At 37.3% G+C, this 26,967-nt stretch overlaps 2 protein-coding genes across 5 annotated transcripts in view; both read left to right on the plus strand.

Annotated features, from left to right (window-relative positions):
- Window positions 16,312-20,409, plus strand: LOC109235516 (putative dihydroflavonol 4-reductase). Of its 4 annotated transcripts, none has more exons than XM_019401662.1 (5): window positions 16,312-16,672; window positions 17,355-17,483; window positions 17,833-17,997; window positions 18,944-19,249; window positions 19,516-19,725. In XM_019401662.1, exons 1-5 carry the CDS (start codon window positions 16,379-16,381, stop codon window positions 19,582-19,584), a joined length of 963 nt encoding a protein of 320 aa, XP_019257207.1. In that variant the 5' UTR covers window positions 16,312-16,378; the 3' UTR covers window positions 19,585-19,725. The 4 variants fall into 4 exon arrangements, with proteins under 4 accessions (XP_019257207.1, XP_019257206.1, XP_019257208.1 ...); XM_019401661.1 differs by having other exon boundaries at window positions 19,431-19,520; XM_019401663.1 differs by lacking the exon at window positions 19,516-19,725 and adding an exon at window positions 20,074-20,186 and having other exon boundaries at window positions 16,313-16,672.
- Window positions 22,926-26,967, plus strand: part of LOC109236002 — a 12,050-nt gene continuing 8,008 nt past the window's right edge. The window contains exon 1 of the mRNA XM_019402240.1: window positions 22,926-23,883. Coding sequence (XP_019257785.1) covers window positions 22,926-23,883 — 958 coding nt within the window. The remainder of the gene's footprint in view (window positions 23,884-26,967) is intronic.

Here is a 26,967-nt window from a genome sequence, read left to right on the forward strand (position 1 = left end):
TTAAATCATATAGCACATTCATATTTCTAGATAGAAATTATTTGGTTCCTGACCATGAACCAATTGTGATAGGTAGAACATATCATAATTTGGCTAGATGGGTACAAGTACTGTTGTATATTAAATAATACATCACATACCGAATTTCGTTTTGGGAGTTTTCTCATAACCAATGGTTTAGCTATAATTGGAGGCATACTATTTCTGCTAAACCAGTTTGGATTTAAACCATCATTATCAATATAAATCATCATAATTTATAGTTTGGAACTGTGCTCTAATAATTTGAGCAAGCAATCTCGCAAAAGCCAAACTACAAGTTGATAACAATTGCACATGTGACCATAGAATAGATGCTCATACAATAGTAAACAGTCCACATGGCAGGTGACTGGGCCCATATATTTATCACCCTTTATTCGTTCCAGAAATTAAGGGATTAATTCCCAACCTTAACTGGTATATCATGAGAATAAGCACCACAAGAGAATTCTTGAAGAATCTTCTATTTCTTCAATATATGCCAATGTAATTCTCAATTAATTTTCGCATCATAATTGAACCGGGATGGCCAACGAGTCATGCCAACAAATATTTGTTTCAGTAAACTTCTGGTTTACTTGTGGCATGTGCTTGCATCATCATGTTATACTCGTGTAGTACAAATAGAAGGAAAGTCGGGTTACCTTTTATATTTCCCCTGTATGATTATAGTAATTTGAAGATATTCAAGCTTCCCTTCATTTATAATCTCAATATGCCAACCACTTTGGCTAATATAATTGAAACTCAAAATGATTCTTGTGAGACTTACTACAGTATCAATGTCAGGAACATATTCACTCACCCGGGTAGTAACAAATTAGTTCATCTAGAGATCTTAACTACTTTTGTACTACAAGATCTTTTGTCACACCACGCATATAGTAAATGTCTACTTCACACAGAAAATCATATCATAATAATTGTCATGGTCAAAATTACCATAAGCAAAATGATTTATTGCTTTAATTTTGCCTTTAATAATATTTTATAAGGTATGACAATATTTTTTTCGCATACCACATGTACGCGACCAATGACATATTCATGTAATTATTTTGTAATATTCATTATCTTTATTTATTTCAAATCTCCCTTAGATGTGAGTTGCAGCATTTATCCAATCATGCATAGTACATTATTATGCATAATATTTATCACATAGTATATATTTTCACATTCACTTTCAGGAATGAGTTTGCATTTACAGTTCTTATCACAAGTCGAATTCTCAAGTTGGCTATATTATTTTCATTCCACATTGATGGCAAACATCACCTTCACATTTTGAAGGAATATTTTGAAAACTCTTATTGTTCTCCTTTTTACCATTACCATAATAATTATTATTATTATTTTGTTGTTTGGCACGCCCACGTTCATTGGTCAACCACTTATCTTCATTTAGACTTATTATGCAGCGCTATCATATTCACTTTAAGCATGGAGAAAATCAAGTGGGACAAGCTCCATGCCTTTTCATGAAAATATGTTATTTTTCTTTAGTCATGATTATATCATCAATATGGTATATTGGGACTCAAAACTGTAATGACCCGATAAGTCATTTTGAGAATTTGCACTTCGCTCGATAGTCTGAGGGCATGAGTAACTCTGTATGATATATTATGACTTGTTTGAATCATCGGTTTTGGTTTTCAGGTTATTCAGAATCGATTTGGAAGGATGAATTTCATGATTGAAGCTATAAGTTAGAAGAGTTGACCAATTTTGACCCTTTTAGTACTTGACCTCGAATTAGAGTTTTGATAGTTCAGTTAGGCCCTGATTGTGATTTTGGACTTGGGCGTATACCCGGATTTGTATTTGGATGTTTCTAGAAGGTTTCGGCATAAATTGGTGAAAGTTGAAAATTTGAAGGTTTGAAAAGTTCATAAGTTTGACCGAGAGTTGACTTTGATGATACAGGATTCGAATTATGGTTCCGGGAATTGGAATAGTTTCATTATGTCATTTGGGACTTATATGCAAGATTCGGGTTCATTCCGGGTTGATTTGAAATGTTTCGGCGCGAGTTTTGGAAGTTGAAAGTCCAAAGTTTAGTTAAGTTCGAATTGAGGTGCGATTCGTTGTTTTGATGTTGTTATGTGTGATTTGAGGCCTCGATTAAGTCCATGTTATATTATGAGACTTTTTGGTATGTTCAGACGGGGTCCCGACGGGCTCGGATGAGTTTTGGATAGGTTTGGGTTGTGTTGCGCTCTTTTTTTTCCGACGTCGTTTCTTCAAACATAAATGGTACCACATTAAGCAAATGAGCTTCAAATTTTGTTTTGATTGATGCATTAGATCCATATCGTAATTTTGGAACTATAGCAACTGGAATCATCAAGTTTCGACATCGTATGAGAAATTTATGGTCATTTTACTAAGAATTGGGTTGCCAGATTTTTCAGGTTAATTACGAAATTGACACTGAATTCGTATTTAAAAATCTGCACTATTTTCAAATATTGAAACCAACATATCTCCTTTATTATAAGGTCAAATGGATTAATTCAAAAGCCTAACTTGACTGGAATTTCACAAGAAATCCATTGGAGGTATCAAACATGAGTGCTGGGATCATTTGGCACAAGAAACAAAGCAAAACAACTGGGTAGAAGCATATAAATCAAGGGTTTGTTCATTTGGCCATATTTTGAGTTGGGGAGCTTGGATTTGGACGATTTTGAAGTGGTTTTTACCACAAGGAGTGGGATAAGTGTTCTTTACTCATTTTTATTATATTTCATGAATATCTTCGTTGGCAATTGGTTGATGATTTCAAACGTGAAATTTGGGGGGTTTTGTCTAAAATTTCATAAAGCGAATATTTGAGTTTTGGACATCGATTTGGAGCCAGATTTGAGTGAAACTAGTATGGTTGGACTCGTAAGTGAATGTGTTGTCAGATTTTATATGTTTTGCCGGGTTACAAGGCGCGGGACCGGGTTTAGCTTTTTGGTTGATTTTGGGCTTTTGAGTAAAGATTCGACCTTTATCAATGTCACGACCCTAAAATCGATCCGGTCATGATGTCGCCTATCGTGAAACTAGGCCAGCCGACACAATTCACGGATTAACCATTTTTCAATAAAAGTCATTTTAAGCCATTAATTAATAAGAAATCTCACTGTATATGTCTAAATAACCAGTGCGGAATAAATACACAAGCCCGACATCGGGGTGTCACAAGTCACGAGCATCTACTAAGGTCTGAATACAACGAAGAGTCTGAAAATATACTAAAATAGTCTAAGGAAGACAAGAGGGAGAAGAGTAGGACTGCGAACGTCGGGCAGCTACCTTGCCAACTCAGATGACTCTGTTACTGAGCAATCAACACTCACTATCGAGTTCAGAAATACCTGAATCTGCACACAAGGTGCAGGGAGTAATGTGAGTACGCCAACTCAGTAAGTAATAAAAGTAAATGAAAGTTGAGCAGTAAGAAAACACGTAAACCATGTCAACGCTACAGCAAATGCAGTACATTTCCAAAACAGTACGGAAATCATTTACTTCGTAAATCAAGCTCAGTTTCAGTAAGACCCTTTTAAAACAACTTTCAATAGTTTCAAACGAGAGATAAAAACAATAGAGTAAAAATGATAGAAACGTAAACAGCCTATCGGGCAAAACATGTACCATATACCGCCCCTCGGGCAAAATATCAACAGAACCAGCCCCTCGGGCTACCTCACAATCACTCGTAATCAGTCCCTCGGGCAAAACTTGAATCAAGAACCGCCCCTCGGGCAAAACATGGATCAAGAACAGCCCCTCGTGCAACAATATGAAACAACAACAGCCCCTCGGGCTACATCATATCACTCACACTGGGTACCCGCGCTCACTGGGGGTGTACAGACTCCTGGAGGGGCTCCTACAGCCCAAACGCTATAACAAGCCATCTCGTGGTATAATCAAACAGGCCCTCGACCTCATAACAAGCCACCTCGTGGCATAACAAATCAGGCCCTCGGCCTCATTATCATGAATCAGTACAACACTACTGCGGCGTGAAGCCCGATCCCATAATATCCTCACAACACAAGCCCTCAGCCTCATTCAGTCAGAAGTCTCTTAAGCCATTCGGGAAATAATAAAACATGATGCTCAGCCCAAAACATCATTTAAAATATCAAAACAGTGTAAATATAGCTGAGTTATGAAAATAGTAGAATACAGCATGACTGATTACAAATATGAAGTCAAAACAGAGGAATAGTAGTAAAAATCCCCTAAGGGTCCAAAACAGTTGGCACGAGGCCCAAATATGGCATTCATCCCAAAACACGATAATACTTTCCAAAACACAATGATATCAAACAGTTTTCAATCAAATACGCGATTTAACAATCATACGGGACGGACAAAGTCACAATCCCCAATAGTGCACGACCCCACACTCGTCATCTAGCGTGTGCGTCACCTCAAAGTAGCACAACGATGTGAAATCCGGGGTTTCATACCCTCAGGACAATATTTACAATCATTACTTACCTCAATCTGGATGAAATTCTACTCCGCAATGCCATTGCCGCTCGACTCGGCCTCCAAATGCTCTGAATCTCACCAAAATTAGTATATTATCATCAATATACGCTAAAGGAATGAATTCCCTATGTAAATTATCAAATTAGACCAAAAATCCCGAATTTGGCTCAAACACGGCCCCCGGGCCCATGCTTCGGAATTCGACGAAACTAACAAAATCCGACAAACCCATTTAACCACGAGTCCAACCATACCAAAATTACTAAATTCCGATAACAATTCGGCCTCCAAATCTTCAAATCTTATTTTCAAATCCTTAGGTCCAAATCCCCAATTTACATCTCAAAAACATGTAATCTAGTCGGATTATTCGATGATAATTCAATATTATGGAGTAGAAATGATCACAAGTGACTTACCTCAAGATTTCCCATGATTTCTTGCTCAAAAATCGCCCCAAGCCGTGTTCTTTCACCAAAAAAACGTCAAAATGAGATAAAAAACATAACAACATTAATAAACCTGATTGTGGTCGCTAAAAGTAAATTCCCGTCGCCAAAAGTGGTCCAATCTGGTCGCTAAAGGTGCACACCAAATCTGATGCACCAGCAGTCTTTAATTTGACTAAAAAGGCTCTAACTCCATCATATGAACTCGCAATTCAATGATTCTTGTTCCTATGAGTCACAAATAATAATACGAACATAGTCCTTCAATCGAAACTCAATTCGAAGCTTATTTGCTCAGTGTGATACCCATTTCGCTCGTTAAACAATTAACTCATGATTCGTGTCAAAAACCCAATCGCGACTTGATGAAATTAGACCAAACTTTCCAGATCACTCCTATAATTCAATTATCAAAATTCCGGAAGTCTTGAAATCAAATTTCGATATCTAGAACTAAAAATGGACCTTTGGATCATTACATGCTTATGCTCAAAACGCCAAAATCTTCCAAAAACTCTTCCAAATATTATCCAAACCTCATGGGACCTCAACTAAACATGCCAACACATCTCATAACATCATTCAAACTTGTTCCAACCTTCGAAACGCTCAAAACAACATTAAAACATCGAATCACCCTCGGATTCAAGCCTAAGAATTTCAAAACTTCCGAATTCCGAATTCGATTAAAAAGTCTATCAAACCTCGTCCGAATGACCTAAAATTTTTCACACACGTCACAAATGACACAACACAGCTACTCCAATTTTCTGAATTCCATTCCGACCCCGATATCAAAATTTCCACTGCCACCGGAAAACGCCAAATTTCCAATTTCGCCAATTCGAGCCTTAATCTACCACAGAGCTCCAAAATACATTCCGGACGTGCTCCCAAGTCCAAAATCACCCAATGGAGCTAACTAAATCATAGAAATCCAAATCCGAGATCGAATACTAAAAATTCAAAACTTGGTCAAACCTTTCAAACTTAAAGCTTCAAATTGAGAATTGTTCTTCCAAATCTATTCCGATTATCCTGAAAACCAAAACCGACGATTTACATAGTTATAATACATCACACGGGTCTAGTCATGCCCGAAAAATGGCGAGTGAAGTACAAAATCTCAAAACAACCGGTCGGGTCGTTACATCCTCCCCCACTTAAACATACGTTCGTCCTCAAACGTGCCCAGGGTTGTTCCGAAAACCATCAAATCACTGTGTAACTTTACCATGCACATACTCGGGGGTGATCCCACTCACCTTATCCCATATAGGTCCGATAACACAACATAACTGAAATTTCGTAATTCACCCTAGCCCATAACCTTAGAACCAATTTTCCACTTCCGAAACTATCTATAAGATCAGAATCTCACATCTATACACTGAATAAGTCTGAAAAAGCTGTATCAAACCATATCTAAAACCCTAGATGCAATTACATGATATACCCCGTAACTCAGACACCTGTAGCGATAACTTCTAATCACATCAGCTGCACACAACAACCGAATACCGATAATAAACCTCTTACCAATTATAGTCTCATTCCAACACTTTCATATACTGCCAATGATGAGAAACACGCAGAATCATAATCGTTCCTCCGATCAACCATTCATGAAGCTCCCTCTCCTTTGGCAACGATTATAGTAAATTTCTAAGCCGAATCCCGATATTATCCTTCCAACATGCTGAAATCGAATCCGATAGTATTCATTCTAGATCCCAATATCCTCATCTCATCCAACACGACAGCTCTAATGACATGACACATCAATACAATCTAAAGCCACAATGCGTGCGACCCGCGCACCAATAAGCAACAGTCCAAATGTACTCAAATCATGGAAAAATGACTCAAATGAGAGAGTTGTACCGCAAACTCACCAGTACCACCACCATACAATGCTGAGAACCCATCACACATTGTAGAACTAGAACACACAAATCTAACCCGAAGGATCATACCTCCACATAACTTTGCTGCAATGCGCGACCCTATCCAAACACTGGTCCACATGAAACACCTCGAGTCGCTATGCTCAAAATCAACAACCACGCGCAATTTGATGTCTAGTACCAAAAGCAAATCATCATAACCACAGCGAGGCAAATGGCATAACATCACACAAACCCGAAAGGACACAACCGATATGCCATCCATCGAGCAATACCCAATACTTTTCCCGCTTGAATTCCACTGAGAGACCCCAATAAAATCGCACCACATGTGCCTATAACCAACAAATCATAACACATTGCAACACGGAAAGGTAACTCATAGATCTCCCCGAACACGAATAAGCTCAATGACAATTGAATGGTACATCCCTCAACAATATCAGTCTGGAGTCAACATACCCGACTCGATGCAGAACACCCATCCATATTGGGCCTACAAATGAACCCCATATCAACTCTGGTCACCCACAATAGATGAATAACTTTCCGAAAGTTCACAATGACTGAATCATGGAACGTACAACATCTGACTGGCTTTGCCCACATCTTTATAGTCCACAACAACAAAATAACTTGTTTATGAGAACTACTAATCTCCAAGTCCATAAAGCACACGAATCACCATATCCGATCCCAACTCCACCGTCCGAATATCTAATACACCTCTAATACTCGATCATTCCACGAGGGTACTCCAAAAATTCTCTTGTGCCACCAAGCAAACTTCGAATATCAGCAGTCGATCAGACAAGATAGTGCCGCAATACCAATGAAGTATCCATAACTCAAACACATCTCCCTTTCTGAAATGTGTACCCTCATCAAGCCACACCAATTAGTGATCTCATTTATCTAGTCATCTGACCTTACACACGCAAATCTCAGCCCTACACAACATACCGCATATACCATGTCATCCTATGATAAACATGAGAACTTCATAGTCCACTCCGAGCTACAAGCAACTACGTACTCAACCGGCCAAGAACTTTTCCATTTGATCCCATCTAAAAGAAAATCACTACACATCACATGCTTCTTACGCCAGTAGAAAATATACCTCCTTAATTATTGTAGAAACCATCAAGAACTCTCTGAATCCCACTGTCACACAACCTAACCATCTGGACTGAATACCTTTAACTCAACCAAGCTACGCAAGCCATCAAAACCTAATAGCATTGCCTCGAAACACCTGTAGAAACCCACCGCATCATAAGCACCCAAGAACCGATTATATCCATTACCATGCCGATCTAACCTACTACCAAGTTGTCCTGATTCTCTGAGTTCCTTTCGAATTGCCTTCAAATTGATACGTTTCCTTGCTAGTACACCGCTATCCTTAACCCAAAATTACCCCACAAACTTTAGCATAACGCCACACCGTCTAAGGTTCATAAGCCGACTGAAATTTCACCCTCAAATATCCCCAAAAGTACCACATTACAAAATACTTACCCTGAAGAGACTTCCTGCGAATCTAAAGCCTTTACCTTCATCTTCCTGATATTGATATGTAGAATCCATAATGATATAGAAACTGCCACAAGTCTTGGCATCCTCCTACATAATTCTCAGTTTCTAGCCAATTACACATCATGAACGATCCCCCGATTAATCCATATAAACCGTAATCCATTGGAACCATTCTCGAGAGTCATCCATTTGGCTCAAATCTCAATAAGATTGACCAAATGGACTGAATGATCTATGACCCCGTTAGCACTCCAACTACCCAAGGAAGTAACCCATTTTTCTAAGCCGCCGAGCGATTTTCCCTGCTCCATACACATTACATTGCTCACAAACAACAACTAAATCATCCAATGTTCCTCATATACCCATAAAGCATAACACAACCCTTGTCCGAAATTTTCTTTACTCAAGTCATCCATGATCTCAACCTCTGTAAGTCATAACTGATTCACTAGCATACCCTAAATTGGAACCAACTCAGCACATAACCGCGCAATCAACTGATCAATAGCAGACTCCCCACTTGGCTCAAAGCCATGGATCAAAACACACAAAACTCATAATGCCCATACTCTATTACTGCCATAATACCATAGTGAGACTCAACTAAACCCTTCATAAGCTCGTGCAACACAAACCATTTAGTACTTCTAATCATCTACAAAAATCTCGCATTCACCCTCGTAATAGTCAAGACAACTCTCTTACGCGATCCAAACTCAAACTGCAGCATGTACAATTCATTGGTAAAAGAGGACTCCCAACCAACAACATAAGGATCACACAAACCTCAGAACACCCCGCAGGAGATAACCGACATGCTGCGCCTTAAATTAACATCTCTTTATACCCTTCCACCGTCATAAACATTATGCAATCACTTAATCTTCTCGAGTCTGAACTCATATCACGACATGAAATATACTTCATTCCCAACTAGAAAACATGGAAAGATCCTTCAACACACCCATAACTCGGGGCTACACATCAAATCAAGATGGAATTCAAGCACCAAATAGCTCTTTCTACCCTCAAGCAGACCCTTCTTGTCACATCCAAATCATATGAACACATCTTGCAGTCACATCATGCTCATCATGTAGCCATCCATCCATCACTTCCACTAATAGGGACACTACCGAACATATAAATCCAAAAACACGTGCTCACACAATCAACGCCTCAGTGCTCAAACTACAAGCGAAATCCGGCCTCAAGTCCTCTAGACAAGCCCATCATCAACATGCCAAGATCACATCTCGCTCCTCAACCAGAAAATCACAAGCTGTCGATGCACATCTAATACCGAGCGCTCATGTGCGCACACGAATGCGTGGAAAGAATTTCAAGAGTTACATTTCAAGATGAATCAAGGAAGCACGATAAGAATTCAAGAATGTGTGATTTCCTAAAGGTTCTGCAGCCTCCCGAGGATAAGTACAGACGTCTCCGTACCGTTCCGCGAGACTTTACTAAACCTACTCATGACTCATGAGACCTATGTAACCTAGGCTCTAATACCAACTTGACCCTAAAACCGACCCGGTTGTGATGTAAATACACAAGCCCGACATTGGGGTGTCACAAGTCACGAGCATCTACTAAGGTCTGAATGCTACGAAAAGTCTGAAAATATACTAAAAATAGTCTAAGACAAGAGGGAGAAGAGAAGAGCTGCGAACGTCGGGCAGCTACCTTGCCAACTCCGATGATCTGCCACTGAGCAATCAACATCCATTACCGGGTTCAGAAATACATGAATCTGCACACAAGGTGCAGGGAGTAATGTGCGTACGCCAACTCAGTAAGTAATAAAAGTAAATGAAAGCTGAGCAGTAAGAAAACACGTAAACCACGTCATAACACTACAGCAAATGCAGTACATTTCCAAAACAGTACGGAAATCATTTACATCATAAATCAAGCTCAGTTTAAGTAAAACCCTTTTAAAACAACTTTCAATAGTTTCAAACGAGTGATAAAAACAGTGAGTAAAAATGATAGAAACGTAAATAGCCCATCGGGCAAAACATGTACCATACACCGCCCCTCGAGCAAAATATCAACAGAACCAGCTCCTCGGGCTACCTCACAATCACTCGTAATCAGCCCCTCGGGCTACATCATATCACTCACACTGGGTACCCGCGCTCACTAGGGGTGTACAGACTCCTGGAGGGGATCCTACAGCCCAAGCGCTATAACAAGCCATCTAGCATGTGCTTCTCCTTAAAGTAGCACAACGATGTGAAATCCAGGATTTCATACCCTCAGGACAATATATACAATCATTACTTACCTCAATCCGGATGAAATTCTACTCCGCAATTCCCTCGCCGCTCGACTCGGCCTTCAAATGCTCTGAATCTAATCAAAATCAGTATATTATCACCAATATACGCTAAAAGAATGAATTCCCTGTGAAAATTATCAAATTAGACCAAATATCCCGAATTTGGCTCAAACCTGTCCCCCGGGCCACGCTTCGGAATCCGATGAAACTCACAAAATCCGACAATCCATTCAACCACGAGTCCAACCATACCAAAATTACTAAATTCCGATAACAATTCGGCCTCCAAATCTTCAGATCTTATTTTCAAATCCCTAGGTTCAAATCCCCAATTTACACCTCAAAAACATGTAATCTAGTCAGATTATTCGATGATAATTCAATATTATGGAGTAGAAATGATCACTAGTGACTTACCTTAAGATTTCCCATGATTTCTTGCTCAAAAATCGCCCCAAGCCGTGTTCTTTCACAAAAAAAGGTCAAAATGAGCTAAAAAAACATAACAACATTAATAAACCCGATTCTGGTCGCTAAAAGTTAATTCTCGTCGCTAAAAGTGGTCCAATCTGGTCGCTAAATGTGCACACCAGATCTGATGCACCAGAAGTCTTTAATTTCACTAAAAAGGCTCTAACTCCATCATACGAACTTGGAATTCAATGATTCTTGTTTCTATGAGTAAAAAAATAATAATACAAACATAGTCCTTCAATCGAAACTCAATTCGGAGCTCATTTGCTCAGTGCGATACCCATTTTGCTTGTTAAGCAATTAACTCATGATTCGCGTCAAAAACCCAATCGCGACTTGATGAAATTAGACCAAGTTTTCCAGATCACTCCTATAATTCATTATCAAAATTCTGGAGGTCTCGAAATTAAATTTCGATCTCTAGAACTAAAAATAGACCTTTAGATCATTACATGCTAATGCTCAAAACGCGACAATCTTCCAAAAACTCTTCCAAAACTTATCCGAGCTTCATGGGACCCCGACCAAACATGCCAATACATCCCATAATATTATTCAAACTTGTTCCAACCTTTGAAACACCCAAAACAACATCAAACATCGAATCACCCTCATATTCAAGCCTAAGAATTCCAAAACTCCCGAATTCCGAATTCGATCCAAAAGTCTATTAAACCTCGTCCGAAGGACCTAAAATTTCTCACACATCACAAATGATACAACACACCTACTACAATTTTCGGAATTCCACTCCGACCCCGATATCAAAATTTCCACTGCCGACCAGAAAATGCCAAATTTCGAATTTCGCCAATTCGAGCCTAAATCTACCACGGACCTCCAAAATATATTCCGGACACGCTCCCAAGTCCAAAATCACTAAACGGAGCTAACCAAATCATATACATCCAAATCCGAGATCGAATACTAAAAAGTCAAAACTTGGTCAAACCTTTCATACTTAAAGCTTCAAACTGAGTATTGTTCTTCCAAATCTATTCCGGATTTACATAGTCATAATACATCACACGAGGCTAGTCATGCCCAAAAACTGGCGAGCGAAGTACAAAAGCTCAAAGCGACCGGTCGGGTCATTACAATAAATTGGAATTGCTTCCTTAGGCATTATTTGATATTCTTGAGTTGCTTTTGGCTAGTTTCTAGCCGTTCGAAGGTCGGTACGTGCGGGATGGCATTTTTGGAGCATTATTTGGCTTGCTTGGTATTGGATTTAGCTTGTTCAAAGTAAGTAACACTTCTAAACCTGGTGATGATGGTATGAAACCCCGAATTACGTGTTATGTTGTTTGGTGTTGAGGTGATGCACATGCTAGGTGACGGGCGTATGGGCGTGCACCGTGTGAATTGTAACTTCGTTATTCCTGTGGTACTGCATAGTTACCTGATCTTATCTGTAACCATGAAATCTCTATGTATTAGAGTTATTGAGTTGTGATCCATGTTAGAAACCATGTATGGGTTACATGCTTATCCTGTTGGGACCCACTGAGGTTAATTCTGTTGTTGAGCTATCTACTTTCATTGCATTACATACTCACTCATACACATTCATATGCATATCATATCTCAGTCTCTGTTACCATTTATTGATATATCACATAATTATTTTTGGGCTGATTTTTCATGACATTGAGAGCCCGAGAGACTGGAGAGATTGATGACTGAGTAAGGCCAATGGCCTAATGGTGAGGATGTTTATGGGATCGGGCTGCACGCCGTAGTATATTTTTATTGATTTATGCCAAGATTGGCTTGTTATAGCACTTGGACTGAATGAGCCTCCCGGAGTCTATACACACCCCCAGTGAGTGTAAGTACCTACCAATTGTGAGGATTGACTGTGAGGATTGACTGTGAGGATTGAGTGACTGTAAGGACTGAGTGACTCTGAGGACTGAGTGGCTGTGAGGATTGCGTGACTGGGAGAACTGAGTGAATTGATACTCTGAGAGTACGCATATGGTCTTTATCACCGAGTCGCATCTCATTTGACATACACACTTGACATACATGCATAGAGATGAATTGTATGCATATGGTTTTTATCACTGAGTCGCATCGCATTTGACATGCACACTTGACATACAGACATAGAGATGCAACTTTTCTCGTGTTGTACAGTATCACGTCATTCATAACTTATCACGCGTATTAACATATAGGCATAGAGATGTATTTTCCTCATGCTATTTTAAAATGAAACATTTACCTGTTGAAACCTTTTTGGAAAATTTTTGGTTTTCAAACTTACTCATATTTTTTTGGCGATTTCGGTAAAAGATTTGGGTTTTCACTAATATACTTGAAAAGCAGGCCTATTTTTTCTGGAACTGAGAATGATATGAGCTACTTCTTTTACTACTTTCATTATATTGTTATGAACTATTGTTGGCTATTGGTGTTGGACTCCGACCTTTATTCCAGTTCGTCATTACTCTCAACCTAGGGTTAGTTTTGTTTCTTATTGAGTAGATGGGGTCGGTTGTACTCATACTACACTTTTGCACCTTGCGTGCAGATGTTGGCTGCTGGTGTTGCTGTGTTCGACGGGAGCTGGATTTGAGGATGTACTTACGTTCCGGTTATAATTGCATCTTGTTTATGGTAGCCTAGATTATAAAAATCTGTTTATGGATATTTCGAACAGATGATGTATTTATTTCATACCCTCTTTGTAAATTCTAATCTCAGAAGCTCATGATTTGTACTACCAGTTTCTGAAAAATTCTTGTATAAAAGCAATTGTATTATCACTTCTTTTCTTGATAAATCTCTTTAACTTGGATAGTCGTTAATTGACTTACCTAGCGGGGTTGAATTAGGTGCCATCACGACTAGTTGGATTTTGGATCGTGACAGGGACTCAAAATCAATGCCTTACCAATATAAAGGCATGTTAGGCCATAATGAATTAGGATTCAAACCAACTCTTATCATCATGGAGCATCAGGACTTAATCCCGATGTCTTACCCTCATGATGCATTGCGACTTGAACTCATTGAAGTTGATATTATTAACAGCAACGGACAAAAACAATTTCAAATATGAAGAAAATGCTTACCTCTTGAGTTAAGCTCTTCATAATGCCTCTTGGATATAATTCTCAATAATAGTCTTTCGTTTACTCAAATCAGCTAAGTAATAAGTGTCAAATAGATATATAAAAATAAAAAATAATATTAAAAATTCACATGTGGTCTTTGCTGCAATAAGAACCCCTCAAGATGAAAGTGATATAACCAGCACATTAAGGAAAAATGCTGTATCAAATAGAATAATAGTAATACTAGTTACCATGCACTTTTGTGGATACTAAGTATTATGCTCTCTAGAAAAACAAAGAGATACAGCAGAACCTTTAAGTCAATTAGAAAATCAAAAAAATAGTGGACAAATCTCTATCAACTATCTACTATTATATGCTTTTCATATAGAAATGATTCCACATGTTAATTTGATAAGAACTATCATCAATGAAAATTTTGGTGTAGTATATACTTTTTGTACTAATATTTTATCTTTTAAAATAAAAGAGTTACGAGTATTATTATTATTATATTATATTTGAAAGTAAATTAATGTATAATCATTATACTAGATATACTAAAAATGTATTATAAGGTAAAACCATAAGCATACATAATAAAGTATAATTTTTGTTGATTTTTTTATCTACAACATGCCATATATTATTTTGTTCACGAAAGTTTAACAATATTATATTCATGAACAAAAATGATGTTCAAGTTTATATTATGATGAAACATTACAACAAAAATAAGGAAACAACATTCATTCGGCGGAATATACTCATATGTATATCTGATATTAAAATTCAAAAGAATTATTAGGCTTGATAATTTTGATAATAGATTATGGAGATATACCTCACCAGAAGTGGAATTTAACTTTGAGGTTAGAGACTTCGTGCCGATAACGTGTTATAAAACTAAGCTTAAAGTAACAATATAGAACAAGGAAAACAAGCTAAGAGATATAGAGAGAAAGAGAGGAGAGATTCTTATTTCTTCCATGTACTCAAGTGTATGTTTCAAGCATATACAATATCACTTCCCATCCTCTATTTATAGTATTACATAGAGGTATACCAAATAATACTATAAACATGTCATTAAGCATTTGAGATCATAGAGGAGGTTATGGAGTTACAATTATAACTCCACAAGTATTAGAGTAATTGGAGTTATGGAGATAATAGAGAAGAGTAAACATCCACCATAATTAAGTATTTCATAACAAGAGAAAATTAGTTGAGGCTATTCCAAATCATGAACTTATTATTTCAAGTCAAAAGAACTTTTTTTATTTTGTTTCTCAAGGCCACATTTGGACTGGATTTATATGTTTCTGTTAAAGGAAGGAAGGCAAGGGCTCTGTATCACTATATATCTTAGTGTTAGTGGGCTGCTACTTTTTGAAGACCATAAAGGAGGAGAAATTTGCATACAAAGAACGAAAATAAATTTTAGCATATATATATTTGTGTATATCTACAAGAAATTATGTGTTATATAATGAGATATCCAAAGAAGAAAAATAATTTTTTGATCTACATTTTGATATACAAAGAATAAAAATAAAATTTTGATATATAGTTAATATACACAAAGAAGAAAAATAAAGTTGTGATATACACATTATTTTTGATGTATTATACATGGTAATATACAAAATAATATAATTCTTTTTGTGTTATACATATAGATATATTCAAAGAAGAAAAATAAAATTTTAATATATATATTATGATATAGAATTATAGACAAAGAAGGAAAAAAAAGTTTAGATATATATTTTGGTATACACATTATTGTTGTAATATATTTGTTGGTTATTTGGTGCCAATATTTATAACTAGGATTTTTTTCTACTAATTATGTGAGTACATTGTCACAGTGTGTCAAAATGAATAAACATTTTAACTTGATGGCATGAAAAGTTGAAAAGAGTAGTAGGTTTCTCCAATTGGTGCTTGTAACTCAAAATAAAAACTCTGCGGTGATTGAATCGAAATACATTCAAAATCAAAGCCCTTCACTGCAAAATTTATGCATAAAAACTCAAAGCCTGGTCCCCAGTCTAAAATGTCTAATGGTTGACTAAGAACTTGAAAAGTACACAGGAAATGAAGAAGAGAGTCGTACTGGTGACCGGCGCTTCCGGTTACCTAGGTGGACGGCTATGCAACCAGTTATTCAACGGCGGACACCATGTTAAAGCCTTCGTCCGCCGTACAAGCGACCTTTCTTCTCTACCTCCGCCTACTGACGGCGGAAGCAGCCACGGAACTCTAGAGCTTGTGTTCGGAGATGTTACAGATTATCAGTCACTCCTTCTGGCTTGCTCCGGTTGCCACGTCATATTTCACGCTGCCGCCTTAGTCGAGCCTTGGCTTCCGGATCCTTCTAGATTCAGCTCCGTGAGCACAAATTCCTAATGTGATTGGCGTGGCGGAAAATGTTTTTCGTAGATATTGTTTTATTTCTTAAAAATATTTTTCAGTGTTTAGGTGTAAAAGAAGGTGACGTGTGGTATTTAGATAGATTTAGGTTATTTACAGACAATCTAATGATTTGTACACCATTTGTGTAATTTAACATGCTATAATAAGTTATTTACCATTTATTACTATCTATGATATTAAATAGAGTTATTTGCAATTATCTTTTAAGGGATCCATTGTGTAAGTTTAAAACTTAAACTTAGATAGATTTAAATGTAGGTTATAAGAATAGTGTTTTATGATACTTCTGAGTATTAATTGATGATGGAATGATAGCGGATAGCCTATAAGAATAGTCTTTTTCTGATATTTTTGTGTAATAAATGATGGTGGAATGGATAGGTTTTTGTGATACTTTAGTACTCTTACAGATTGACCATAATGTCTATTGAAGCTAGCGATGAGGAGGAACAGTTGGAACTAAGAAAATGACTTCAATTCATAATATTTTCTTTGGACAAACATGTTACAAATACTGATGACTTCATCTAGGAAAATATCTTTCACGAACCATACTAAGTGTACTCTTTATTGCTACTTTTAAGTATCCATTATAGCTGCTTTTAGAATTTACAATGTTATTCAATTGCATTTATAGGTCAATGTTGGAGGGCTGAAGAATGTGTTGCAAGCTTATAAAGAAACGGGCACTATAGAGAAAATTGTGTACACATCATCGTTTTTTGCCTTGGGATCAACTGACGGATATGTTGCCGATGAAACTCAGGTACGAGAGCTGATCAACTTTTGTTGCAGATGTATAATAAATAAATTTGTTCCTTTTTAACAATGTAAGCTTTGGATGAGACGGTTCACGTATCACAGCAAGCAAAAGTCTTGTGTTTGAGTTTCATCGTCACCTATAAACACTAAACACTAATATTATCCCAAGAAAAAGAACTAGGCCCACACGTTTAGTAGGCAAGCTACATACCTATACCTCAAATAAATAGATGTTCTCATGTTTTAACATTTTGAGCTTCTAGTTCTAGATGGGCAGTTCACTTAAGTGACGAATTTAATATGTCTGGATGTGCTTTTATCACAAAAGTTTGACTAGATATTATTGAATACAGACCCACAGTGGAAAATTCTTCTGTACGGAGTATGAGAAATCGAAAGTTGTTGCTGATAAAGTTGCATTAGATGCTGCATCTGAAGGAATGACAATAGTGCCTGTTTATCCAGGAGTTATATATGGTCCAGGAAAGGTCACAGCTGGAAATGTCGTTGCGCGTATGGTAAATGTTTCATCCTTTTTCCTCCCTTTCATTGATTGAGCATGATGTTTGGAACTACGTATATTTCAATTAATGGTTGAGATCAAAAGTAATCGTTTTGATGTTATGGATTTTGGTAATAGCTACACTGGCAATGTTCTTGTAGTTGATTAAAAACTTTTAATTGTTTTATCATTGAATGCAAAATGACTGCTTCACCCAAGACTAAAACACGTTCAATGATGCCGAACTTCTCATTTGGTAAGAGGGGTCGTTTGTATTTAATTCAGTTTCCTCCTTTTCCCTAGAATTAGCAACTAATCGTTTAAATTTCTTTTACCGACTTTGGTTGTAAGTGAAAGAATGGAAGATACAAAATAGAAAATAGAAATAAGTGGCTGGAAAGTAGCAGAAGGGTAGAAGAGGTGCATCATTAGACTTGTCTAGACAATGTATGATGAGAAATTGGAGATGGGTGGAGGAAGAAGATGAAGAAGTATAGAAGGAAAATGAAAATGGAGAATCCTTTGGAGAAAAAGAAAAAAAACAAAAGTAAGGGGAAAGAGCAGAGAAGGAGAAAGGAGTAGGATAGAGGAATTTGTGAAGAAAATATGAAGAGGAGAAATGAAGCATGAAGTTTGCCAATACGGCTCTGACAGAAAAGAAATTTTGAGTGAGAAGGAAGAAGATGAGGAAAAGTGGTAAAAAGGAGATAAACAGGAATTTTCTATTTGCCGATGAATCAAATAAAATCTAACCGAAGGGAAAACTTCCTTAATGTGTAAATTTGAAGGGTATTAACCAACTAAAAAAGGTAAAAATTAAGTTGCAACAAACAAAAATTTTGAGGTCAGTTTTCATCTTGCAATTGTAGTATTTAGCAATTTTACTAATTAGCTGCTGTAATTTTATTTGTCAAACATATGAAATTTATGTGATATTAAGTTGTCGGATATTGCTTTGTCAGATAATTGAACGCTTTAATGGGCGTTTACCTGGTTACATTGGCCAAGCAAATGACAGGTTTTCTTTTAGCCATGTTGATGATGTGGTTGACGGGCATATTGCAGCTATGGACAAAGGCAAACCAGGTGAAAGATATCTTCTTACTGGGGAGAATGCATCATTTAAGGAAGTTTTTGACATAGCTGCCATGATCACTCGGACAAAGAAGCCTTTGTTTGGCATCCCCCTACTTATTATTGAAGCTTACGGATGGATATCAGTTCTTTTCTCCAAATTAACAGGAAAGCTTCCTCTAATCAGTCCTCCGGTAAGAAACAGATTGATGCTTCAAGTTTTTAGTTGTTATACCGGTTTTCTTAGCGGAGTATGTCTTGAGTTGTTTGAGAGTCGATACCCAACAGTCGGCAAAAGAGAAAATTGGTTTAATGCAGCAATATCACAATGACAGATACATAGGGCTTAGCTTTCTTTTCTATTTTTCTTTTAAGGTACTTGCCAAATTTATTCTTGAAGATCAAGTTCGAATGGCTGCATTGTTACTTGTCTCCACTTTACCTGCTTAAATTGCTGCAGATCTGTTACTCTGACGTGGATAGTGGCGCCTTCGCATTTGGCTCTATGTGTGACACATTGCTTTCTTAGCATATCTAGTAGACCTTTTTCGTGGCTTATAGTTCGGGATTATTACTTATCATAAAATGTACAGGAATAATATTATGTATCTAATTTATATGTATGACAACCATTGTTATGTTGCTTATGTCTGACTCCTTATTTCTCAAACTAAACCTCTACTTCTGGACTCTGCATTTGCATAACTAGGGCAGTATGTGTGCCTCTTTGCTCGGCCTTCTTTTTTTGAAAACGGTCGCTATTTAACAAGCTGCGAAAAGATTTAGTATTTGCTGCACCTAACAGAAGTAGACAATGATATCAGCACATAAGCAGGCCAAATTTTTCACCCATCCCAAAATCAGATGATGACATTGAAGGGATTTTACATGTTCCATGCATTGTGGTTTTGGCTGACCTACATTTCTTTTCTTTTTTACTAACTCATTAGCTTGCATTGGACCTTAATTCGTATTACCTCTCTATACATCATCTTGAACAGACTGTTTCCGTGCTTAGACATCAGTGGTCTTACTCTTGTGATAAGGCGAAGGCAGAACTGGATTACCACCCGAGAAGTTTGAAAGAAGGTTTGTCTGAGGTGCTCCCCTGGTTGAAGAGCTTGGGATTGATTAAATACTGACATGTAATATCTTATGAAGAATGTATGGTGTTTCGTTACGTATACATTATCCTTAAAATGACTGTGAATACATGTTACTCAATACCCAGTTTTATTTTTCATTTTGTCGAGCTATTGTTCTGATGCTAAAATTCAGGTTGGGGCCTTGTAATTTCTTGAAGATTTCACCTAAATTGCCACATAAATGAAAGAACATACACAATCACTCTTCATTTTAGTTCTAGCTAATTTACAAATGAACCTCTTTTGCGGGCAAACTTCACTTGATTTGAGAATGCAGTTCTGCTTTGTATTATTTGGAAAAAAAGAGAGTATTTGAAGCTGAAAGCAGTGTTTGGAAGTACCTCCCTTGTTATTTTTGCTCTCCTTGCAAGAGTGAACGGCTGGTCCATTCTAAAATTTCTTTACAAGGAACGCTCTGAAGCACTGAAAATTTGATGATTCTTCGCTACATATCTTCTTATTACTTATGATTTGAAACTTTCTCGGTATATATGTGGACAACTTGAAGTGTGGTACGTATGTCTTTCCTTTTTAGGCATATACAGGGGTAAACAATTTCCAAAGAGGGTGAGAGTACTGAAGCCTCCACAAATAAGGGTTAATAGTTATATAGGGTTCAACCAATGAAGCCTGCATGTTCAGGCTGGAGGACTAAATTGCTCAAATAAACTACCTTATGGGCTATGGCTCATCTATACATGCTTAAAAAACAGCTTGACTTAGAAGGGAACCATGAAGATAACAATTATTCCAGAAGTGAACCATGAAGATAAAAATTATCTCGTGGAATGTTTGGGGATTGAATAGAAGGAAAAAGAGAAGGTTAGTGAACAGTTTGATACAAAGGTGGAAAGCAGACATTTATTGCTTTCAAGAAACTAAGCTAGAGGGAAATATTGAACCATTAGTCAAGCAAATATGGACCAATAGAAGGGTAGAGTTTGGTTGCTTGCAATCAAATGGGAGAAGTGAGAGAATTCTTATTTTATGGGATAATAGGGCATGGAGAGGAGAGGTGATCACCACTGGAATATCCACAATTATTTGTAGATTCAGCTCGATGACAGAGGAGTTCTCATGGCACCTCACAGGGGTATATGCACCTTGCAGCAGGGTGGAAAGACAACTTATGTGGATGAAAATTGCAGATACTAGGGGACTTTTTGATAGTCCCTGGGTAATATGCGGGGATTTTAACACAACTAGATTTGTAAATGAGAGGAGCAATTGTAGGAGAATGACAAGATCCATGATAGAGTTCTCTGATTTCATTAATGACATGGAAGTGGTGGATCCTCCTCTTATCGGAGGAAGTTTTACTTGGGCAAAGGGTGACAATCAGCAAGCTTTTTCAAGGATAGACAGGTTTCTATTCTCTACGAAATGGAATGATGAATTCAGGAATATTTCCCAAACACTGTTACCTAGAGTCTCTTCTGACCATGCTCCCTTACTGTTAGAATGTGGAGATTGGGAGAATCATAAGTCTTATTTCAAGTTCGAGAACTGGTGGCTCGGGGTGGCAGGTTTTAGTGACATGGTGAAAACGTGGTGGCTTTCCTTTGAGGTACATGGTAGACCTGATTATATTCTGGCCTGCAAATTGAGGATGCTGAAAGGAAAACTAAAAGAGTGGAATGGTACAAATCATGGCAACTTTGAAGTAAGGAAAACTCAACTTCTAAGTTCCATGGTAGAAATGGATGTTGTACAGGAAACTAGAAATCTATCTGAAGATGAGCTTTTGCAGAAGGCCAGCATGTTCATGGAGCTGGAAGATATAGCAAAAAATGAGGAGATAGCTTGGAGACAGAGATCTAGAGTTCTTTGGCTCAAGCAAGGGGATAGGAACACAAAAAAATTTCATAGAATGGCAAATGCACACAGGAGAAATAACACAATTGATAAGCTAGAAGTTAATGGTATGACGATGGAGAATCCAGAGACTATAAAAGGGGAAATTCTATCCTTCTACCAAAAACTTTACACTGAAACAGAGGAATGGAGACCAGAGTTTGTTTTGGCTGATTGTCCTTGTATAAGTGAGGGTGAGAAGCAGTGGTTACAAAGATCATTTGAAGAGGATGAAGTATGCGCATGGGTAAAATTATGTGCTTCAGACAAAGCACCTGGGCCAGACGGATATACTATGGGATTTTTTCATTATTGCTGGGATATCGTAAAGGAAGATGTTATGCAAACCTTGAGAAATTTTCATACACAGGAGTTTTTTGAGAAGAGCTTTAATGCATCATATATAGCCCTTATACCAAAGAAGACTGGAGCTCGAGAGTTAAGAGATTTTAGGCCTATTAGCTTAATTGGGTATGTGTACAAAATTATTTCTAAGGTTTTGACCGAGAGATTGAAAACAGTGATCCCCAAGCTAGTGAATAGGCATCAGATGGCTTTCATAAAGGGGAGACAGATAATGGATGCAGCACTAGTGGCTAATGAATGTGTTGATTCAAGGCTAAAGATGAAGATACCTGGAATTCTTTGCAAACTTGATATTGAGAAAACATATGATCATGTGAGCTGGGTTTTTCTTCTTAAAATGCTGAAATCTATGGGTTTTGGAAGAAAGTGGATTAAATGGATGCTCTTCTGCATAAGCTGAGTCAGGTTCTCTGTTCTCATCAATGGTTCCCCAGAAGGTTTCTTCCCTTCACATAGAGGTTTGAGACAGGGTGACCCTCTTTCCCCCTTTTTGTTCCTAATAGCAATGGAGGGTCTAAATAACATGATAAAGGTAGCAAATAACAATAGGTGGATGACTGGTTTTAAGGTGGCAAGTAGTGTAGGTGGAATGGAGGTAACTCATCTACTATATGCAGATGATACTTTGGTATTTTGTGATGCAAAAGAAGAAGAGTTAAGACATCTCAAGATAATTCTAACAATTTTTGAGGCAGTCTCTGGTCTACATGTCAATTGGAGGAAAAGCCTTATTTTTCCAGTAAATGAGGTAACTGCTATACAAAGACTGACAGGCGTTCTTGGATGCACAGTTGGAACTCTTCCTACAACCTACTTAGGTTTGCCATTGGGTTCTAAAAACAAGTCGTTAGACATTTGGAGTAGGGTGTTAGAAAGATGTGAGAAAAGATTGGCGAAGTGGAAAAGCCAGTACATATCCCTGGGGGGCAGAGTAACATTGGTTAATAGTGTCTTAGATGCACTTCCCACATACATGATGTCCCTTTTTCCAATTCCTACAAAAATAGAGAAAAGGATTAATGTTATGAGAAGGAATTTCATCTGGCAAGGAAATAAAGAGAAGGGAGGTTATCACTTGGTTAACTGGAAGGTTTTGACACAAGCCAAGAAATCTGGGGGCTTAGGCATAAGAAACTTAAGACTACATAATAAAAGCCTACTCATGAAATGGCTTTGGAGGTTTGGCAGGGAAGATGAAACTTTATGGCGACAGGTCATCATTGAAAAATATGGACTAGAGGGACAATGGATACCTAGAGCAGTGACAACAACATACGGGGTTAGTGTCTGGAGGTCCATCAGGGCTTATTGGCCTCTTTTTGCTGAAAATATTTCTATTGTAGTAGGGAATGGGAGGAAAACATCCTTTTGGAATGATAACTGGCTAGGACATGGACCTTTGAAAGACCTTTTCAGTGACATGAAAGTTCTGAGTTTGAATAATGAAGCCACAGTGGAAGACAGTTGGGACCAACATGTGTCACACCTCCTTTTTTACACACCTACCCCGAAGGATAAATGTATAAGGGAGTTTTTCCATTTAAAGTGACATTATTCGAAATGGGATTATTTATTTATTTTTAGAGTCACCACTTGGAAAAGGATTGGCTTTTGGTGTCTCAAGTCACCGATTTAATTTAAATCCCAAATCGAGGAAAAATTCGACTTCCCAATTGGAGTCTGCGAACCAGAAATTCTGAATAAGGAATTCTGTTGACCCGAGGGAAGGTGTTAGGCACCCCCGGATCCCGTGGTTCTAGCACGGTCGCTTAAATTATTATAATTGGCTAAAAATCTGGATTTTATACATATTCCAACCTATAATGCAATTTTTTAAGATTATTTACCATTTTTCGTTATTTTTACGAAAGTGAACGCCGTTTAAGAGCGTGTTTTTGGATCACGTCACATGAAATGCACCCGGATCCTTGACACCTCTTATTCAACGTTTTGAGATTTGGATTTGGGTCACATGAAATGCACACCCGAATTTAGGAAGGTAAAATTATTAAATGACGCGCCTAAAGCAACTAGCGTGTTGATATCTTTGCGGGAAGCCATGGAAATTTGCTAAATGGCTTACCCGATTTCTAAATATTTTTATAGAAGTAATTAAAGAGGGCCACACAATTTATGAATTTTGTTTGGCGCGGCGCACCTCGTTTTATTTTAAGGCCATCCTAAAGGGACTATTATTCTCTATTAAAGATTGTCTCTAAAGGCCTAATTAATTAAAATTATTAATGAACTATTATTAAAAGCATTCAAACAAACTTGGGCCTCAAGAACAAGTCCAAATTCAAACAAGAGGATCTTCATTCATTGAAGACCCCTTAATTCAAATTTGCTACCTAACTTGGAAGGCCCAAGGCTACAATATTCAAATGATTTAATGGATCATTTAGTACATCTGCCCTGGCCCTAAAATAGGCTCAGCCCTCAGGAGAGGCGCATAGAAAGAGGGCTTCCAGATTAGCCCTCAGGGATGCAGAAACTGGCCCAATTCGGCAGTATTAGCCTGGGCTCAGGGCAGGCCCAATTCAGAAGGGACATCTAAATGGAATATGAGAGAGATCTGGAAATCAAATTCCAGCATTTATAGCTACTGGGCGTATGAACAACTGATTTTAAATTTGCAATTTTCTTAACTAGATTCGAATGAATACAAGAAAGAGATTTAAAAACAAAGTCAACCATTTGAGCATGGATCATGAATTAACTAGGAACTAATTTAAACATCTATTAGCTAGTCAATTTGACACTCATGGAAGTAAGCTATATTAAATCCGAATTCCAGATTTGAATTAACTCCTCAATTATGATAGTAAACCTGGAAAGCATTAAAAGGAATCTATGTGATTGTGAGCCAAATTCCTAATAACCTTCATGTTTCATGCAAGACCAATTCTATTATTACTGCTCAACCTAGTTCATATATCTGGCTCACATTTATTCAATAGCAATAAAGTTTGACAAATCTAATTTGCCTATACATTCAAACTATCATGGATTGTGAATTAATTTACGACTCTACACCGAACAGCAGAATCCGAGCATTTCATAGTGTTAAAAGTCCATCAATAGTTACAACTTGAGTTTTAAACCATTCTAAGGGAACAAACAATAAGAATTACATCATTAGTAAGTAAGATACATGATCAGGAACAAGTATTTAACACAAGTGAAAACTAATGTAGGAGCTGCTTCATTTCATCCTCAGGACTGAGTTTCACATTATGTAGAGATCAAAATTTGTACCTGGAATAGGAAATAGACAAGGAAAAATGAGACAGCAAGCTTAGCTTCAGCAGTAACAGGAACCAGCAGCTTAAAACCAATTTTCAACCCAGAAATGATACCAAACCACCGAGGAATTGAATTCAGAGGAATAGCACCAGTAAGCAACCAAAAACAACTTGAATGAACCAAATTAAAACTCAGAAATCAACCCAGGGGCTCCTGAAACTTCAACTACAAAAATACAAGGAATATTCACGTCATTTTCAACCTTATGTAAGCTAGAAGGTTAACTCAGCAACTGGAACTTAAGATCACTCTAATAATTTGAATTGTCCTTTTTTTTTTAATTTTTGATTTCTCTAAGTTTTAGGATTTGAATTTTGAACTTTTCAGATCTGAAATTTTCTAAACTTTCTCAGATTTTTCCCTCTCTAAACTTTTCAGAGTTTTAAACTTCTCCAAACTTCTATTGTAAGGCAAGGTATTGCCCTTTTATAGACAAAGTCTAGGGCAACCTTCAGATTTTCATTTTTCTCTTGGGTCCTTACTTAATTTTGGCTTTTGCTTAAGTATCCCTGGAGTTGTGACTTGCCACCCAAGTTTTCATTTAACAATTCGAAATTCCACTTAGAACCCCTTCTAGGTGCTTCTAGTAGCTTCCAATTTCTGTTGCCCCAAAGATTCCCTGAACCGCATTCCTTAAATTACCCTTTATTTGGCTTCTAATTTACTAACCTAGTCAAACCAAACCTCCAACCCTGATAATTGGTCAAGGATTGACCATGGTTAAGCAAAGATCTACCCTACTCAGCTATAACCAAACAGCTCTTTGATTAACAAATGGAATTAAATCTAAGACAATAACTACTGAAAACTGAAATCAGGTTAATAGCACTAAGCACAGATTATTTAATTGAAACCAAACAACAACTCAACAGAAATCAGAACAAAAATAAAATCAAACAAGACAGAATTAACAAAATTAAACAGAACCCTGAAAATTTTAAAATCATTTAGCAACTAATTGAAAGGTAGTAAAATCAAGATTCGAGTGCAAACTACGAACAATTAAAACACAACAAGCTGACAAACTATTTAGCTAAATTTTATTAATGAAAAATGGCAAAGAAAAGAAGAAAACAATAGATGAGGCAGAACAAACAACTACAAAGATAGTAGGAGAATAAAGAATCGACAAACGAAACAAACAAAAATGAAATGAACAAAAGAACTCACTGACTCGACTTGGCTCAGGGCTGACCTTCCAAATTAAACCCTGCTATGACGTTAATCACTCGTCTTGTCCA

Source organism: Nicotiana attenuata, chromosome 12 (genome assembly GCF_001879085.1).
Source record: "Nicotiana attenuata strain UT chromosome 12, NIATTr2, whole genome shotgun sequence".
In the NCBI taxonomy this organism is placed as follows: domain Eukaryota; kingdom Viridiplantae; phylum Streptophyta; class Magnoliopsida; order Solanales; family Solanaceae; genus Nicotiana; species Nicotiana attenuata.

What these genes read in the sequence shown, in the direction of transcription:
- LOC109235516 (XM_019401660.1), top strand. Translation starts at nt 16,379, where the DNA reads ATGAAGAAGAGAGTCGTACTGGTGACCGGCGCTTCCGGTTACCTAGGT. An exon ending in GAAATGTCGTTGCGCGTATG is followed by an intron (nt 17,998 to 18,943) that starts GTAAATGTTTCA and finishes TTGCTTTGTCAG; the next exon opens with ATAATTGAACGCTTTAATGG. An exon ending in TTCCTCTAATCAGTCCTCCG is followed by an intron (nt 19,250 to 20,056) that starts GTAAGAAACAGA and finishes CATCTTGAACAG; the next exon opens with ACTGTTTCCGTGCTTAGACA.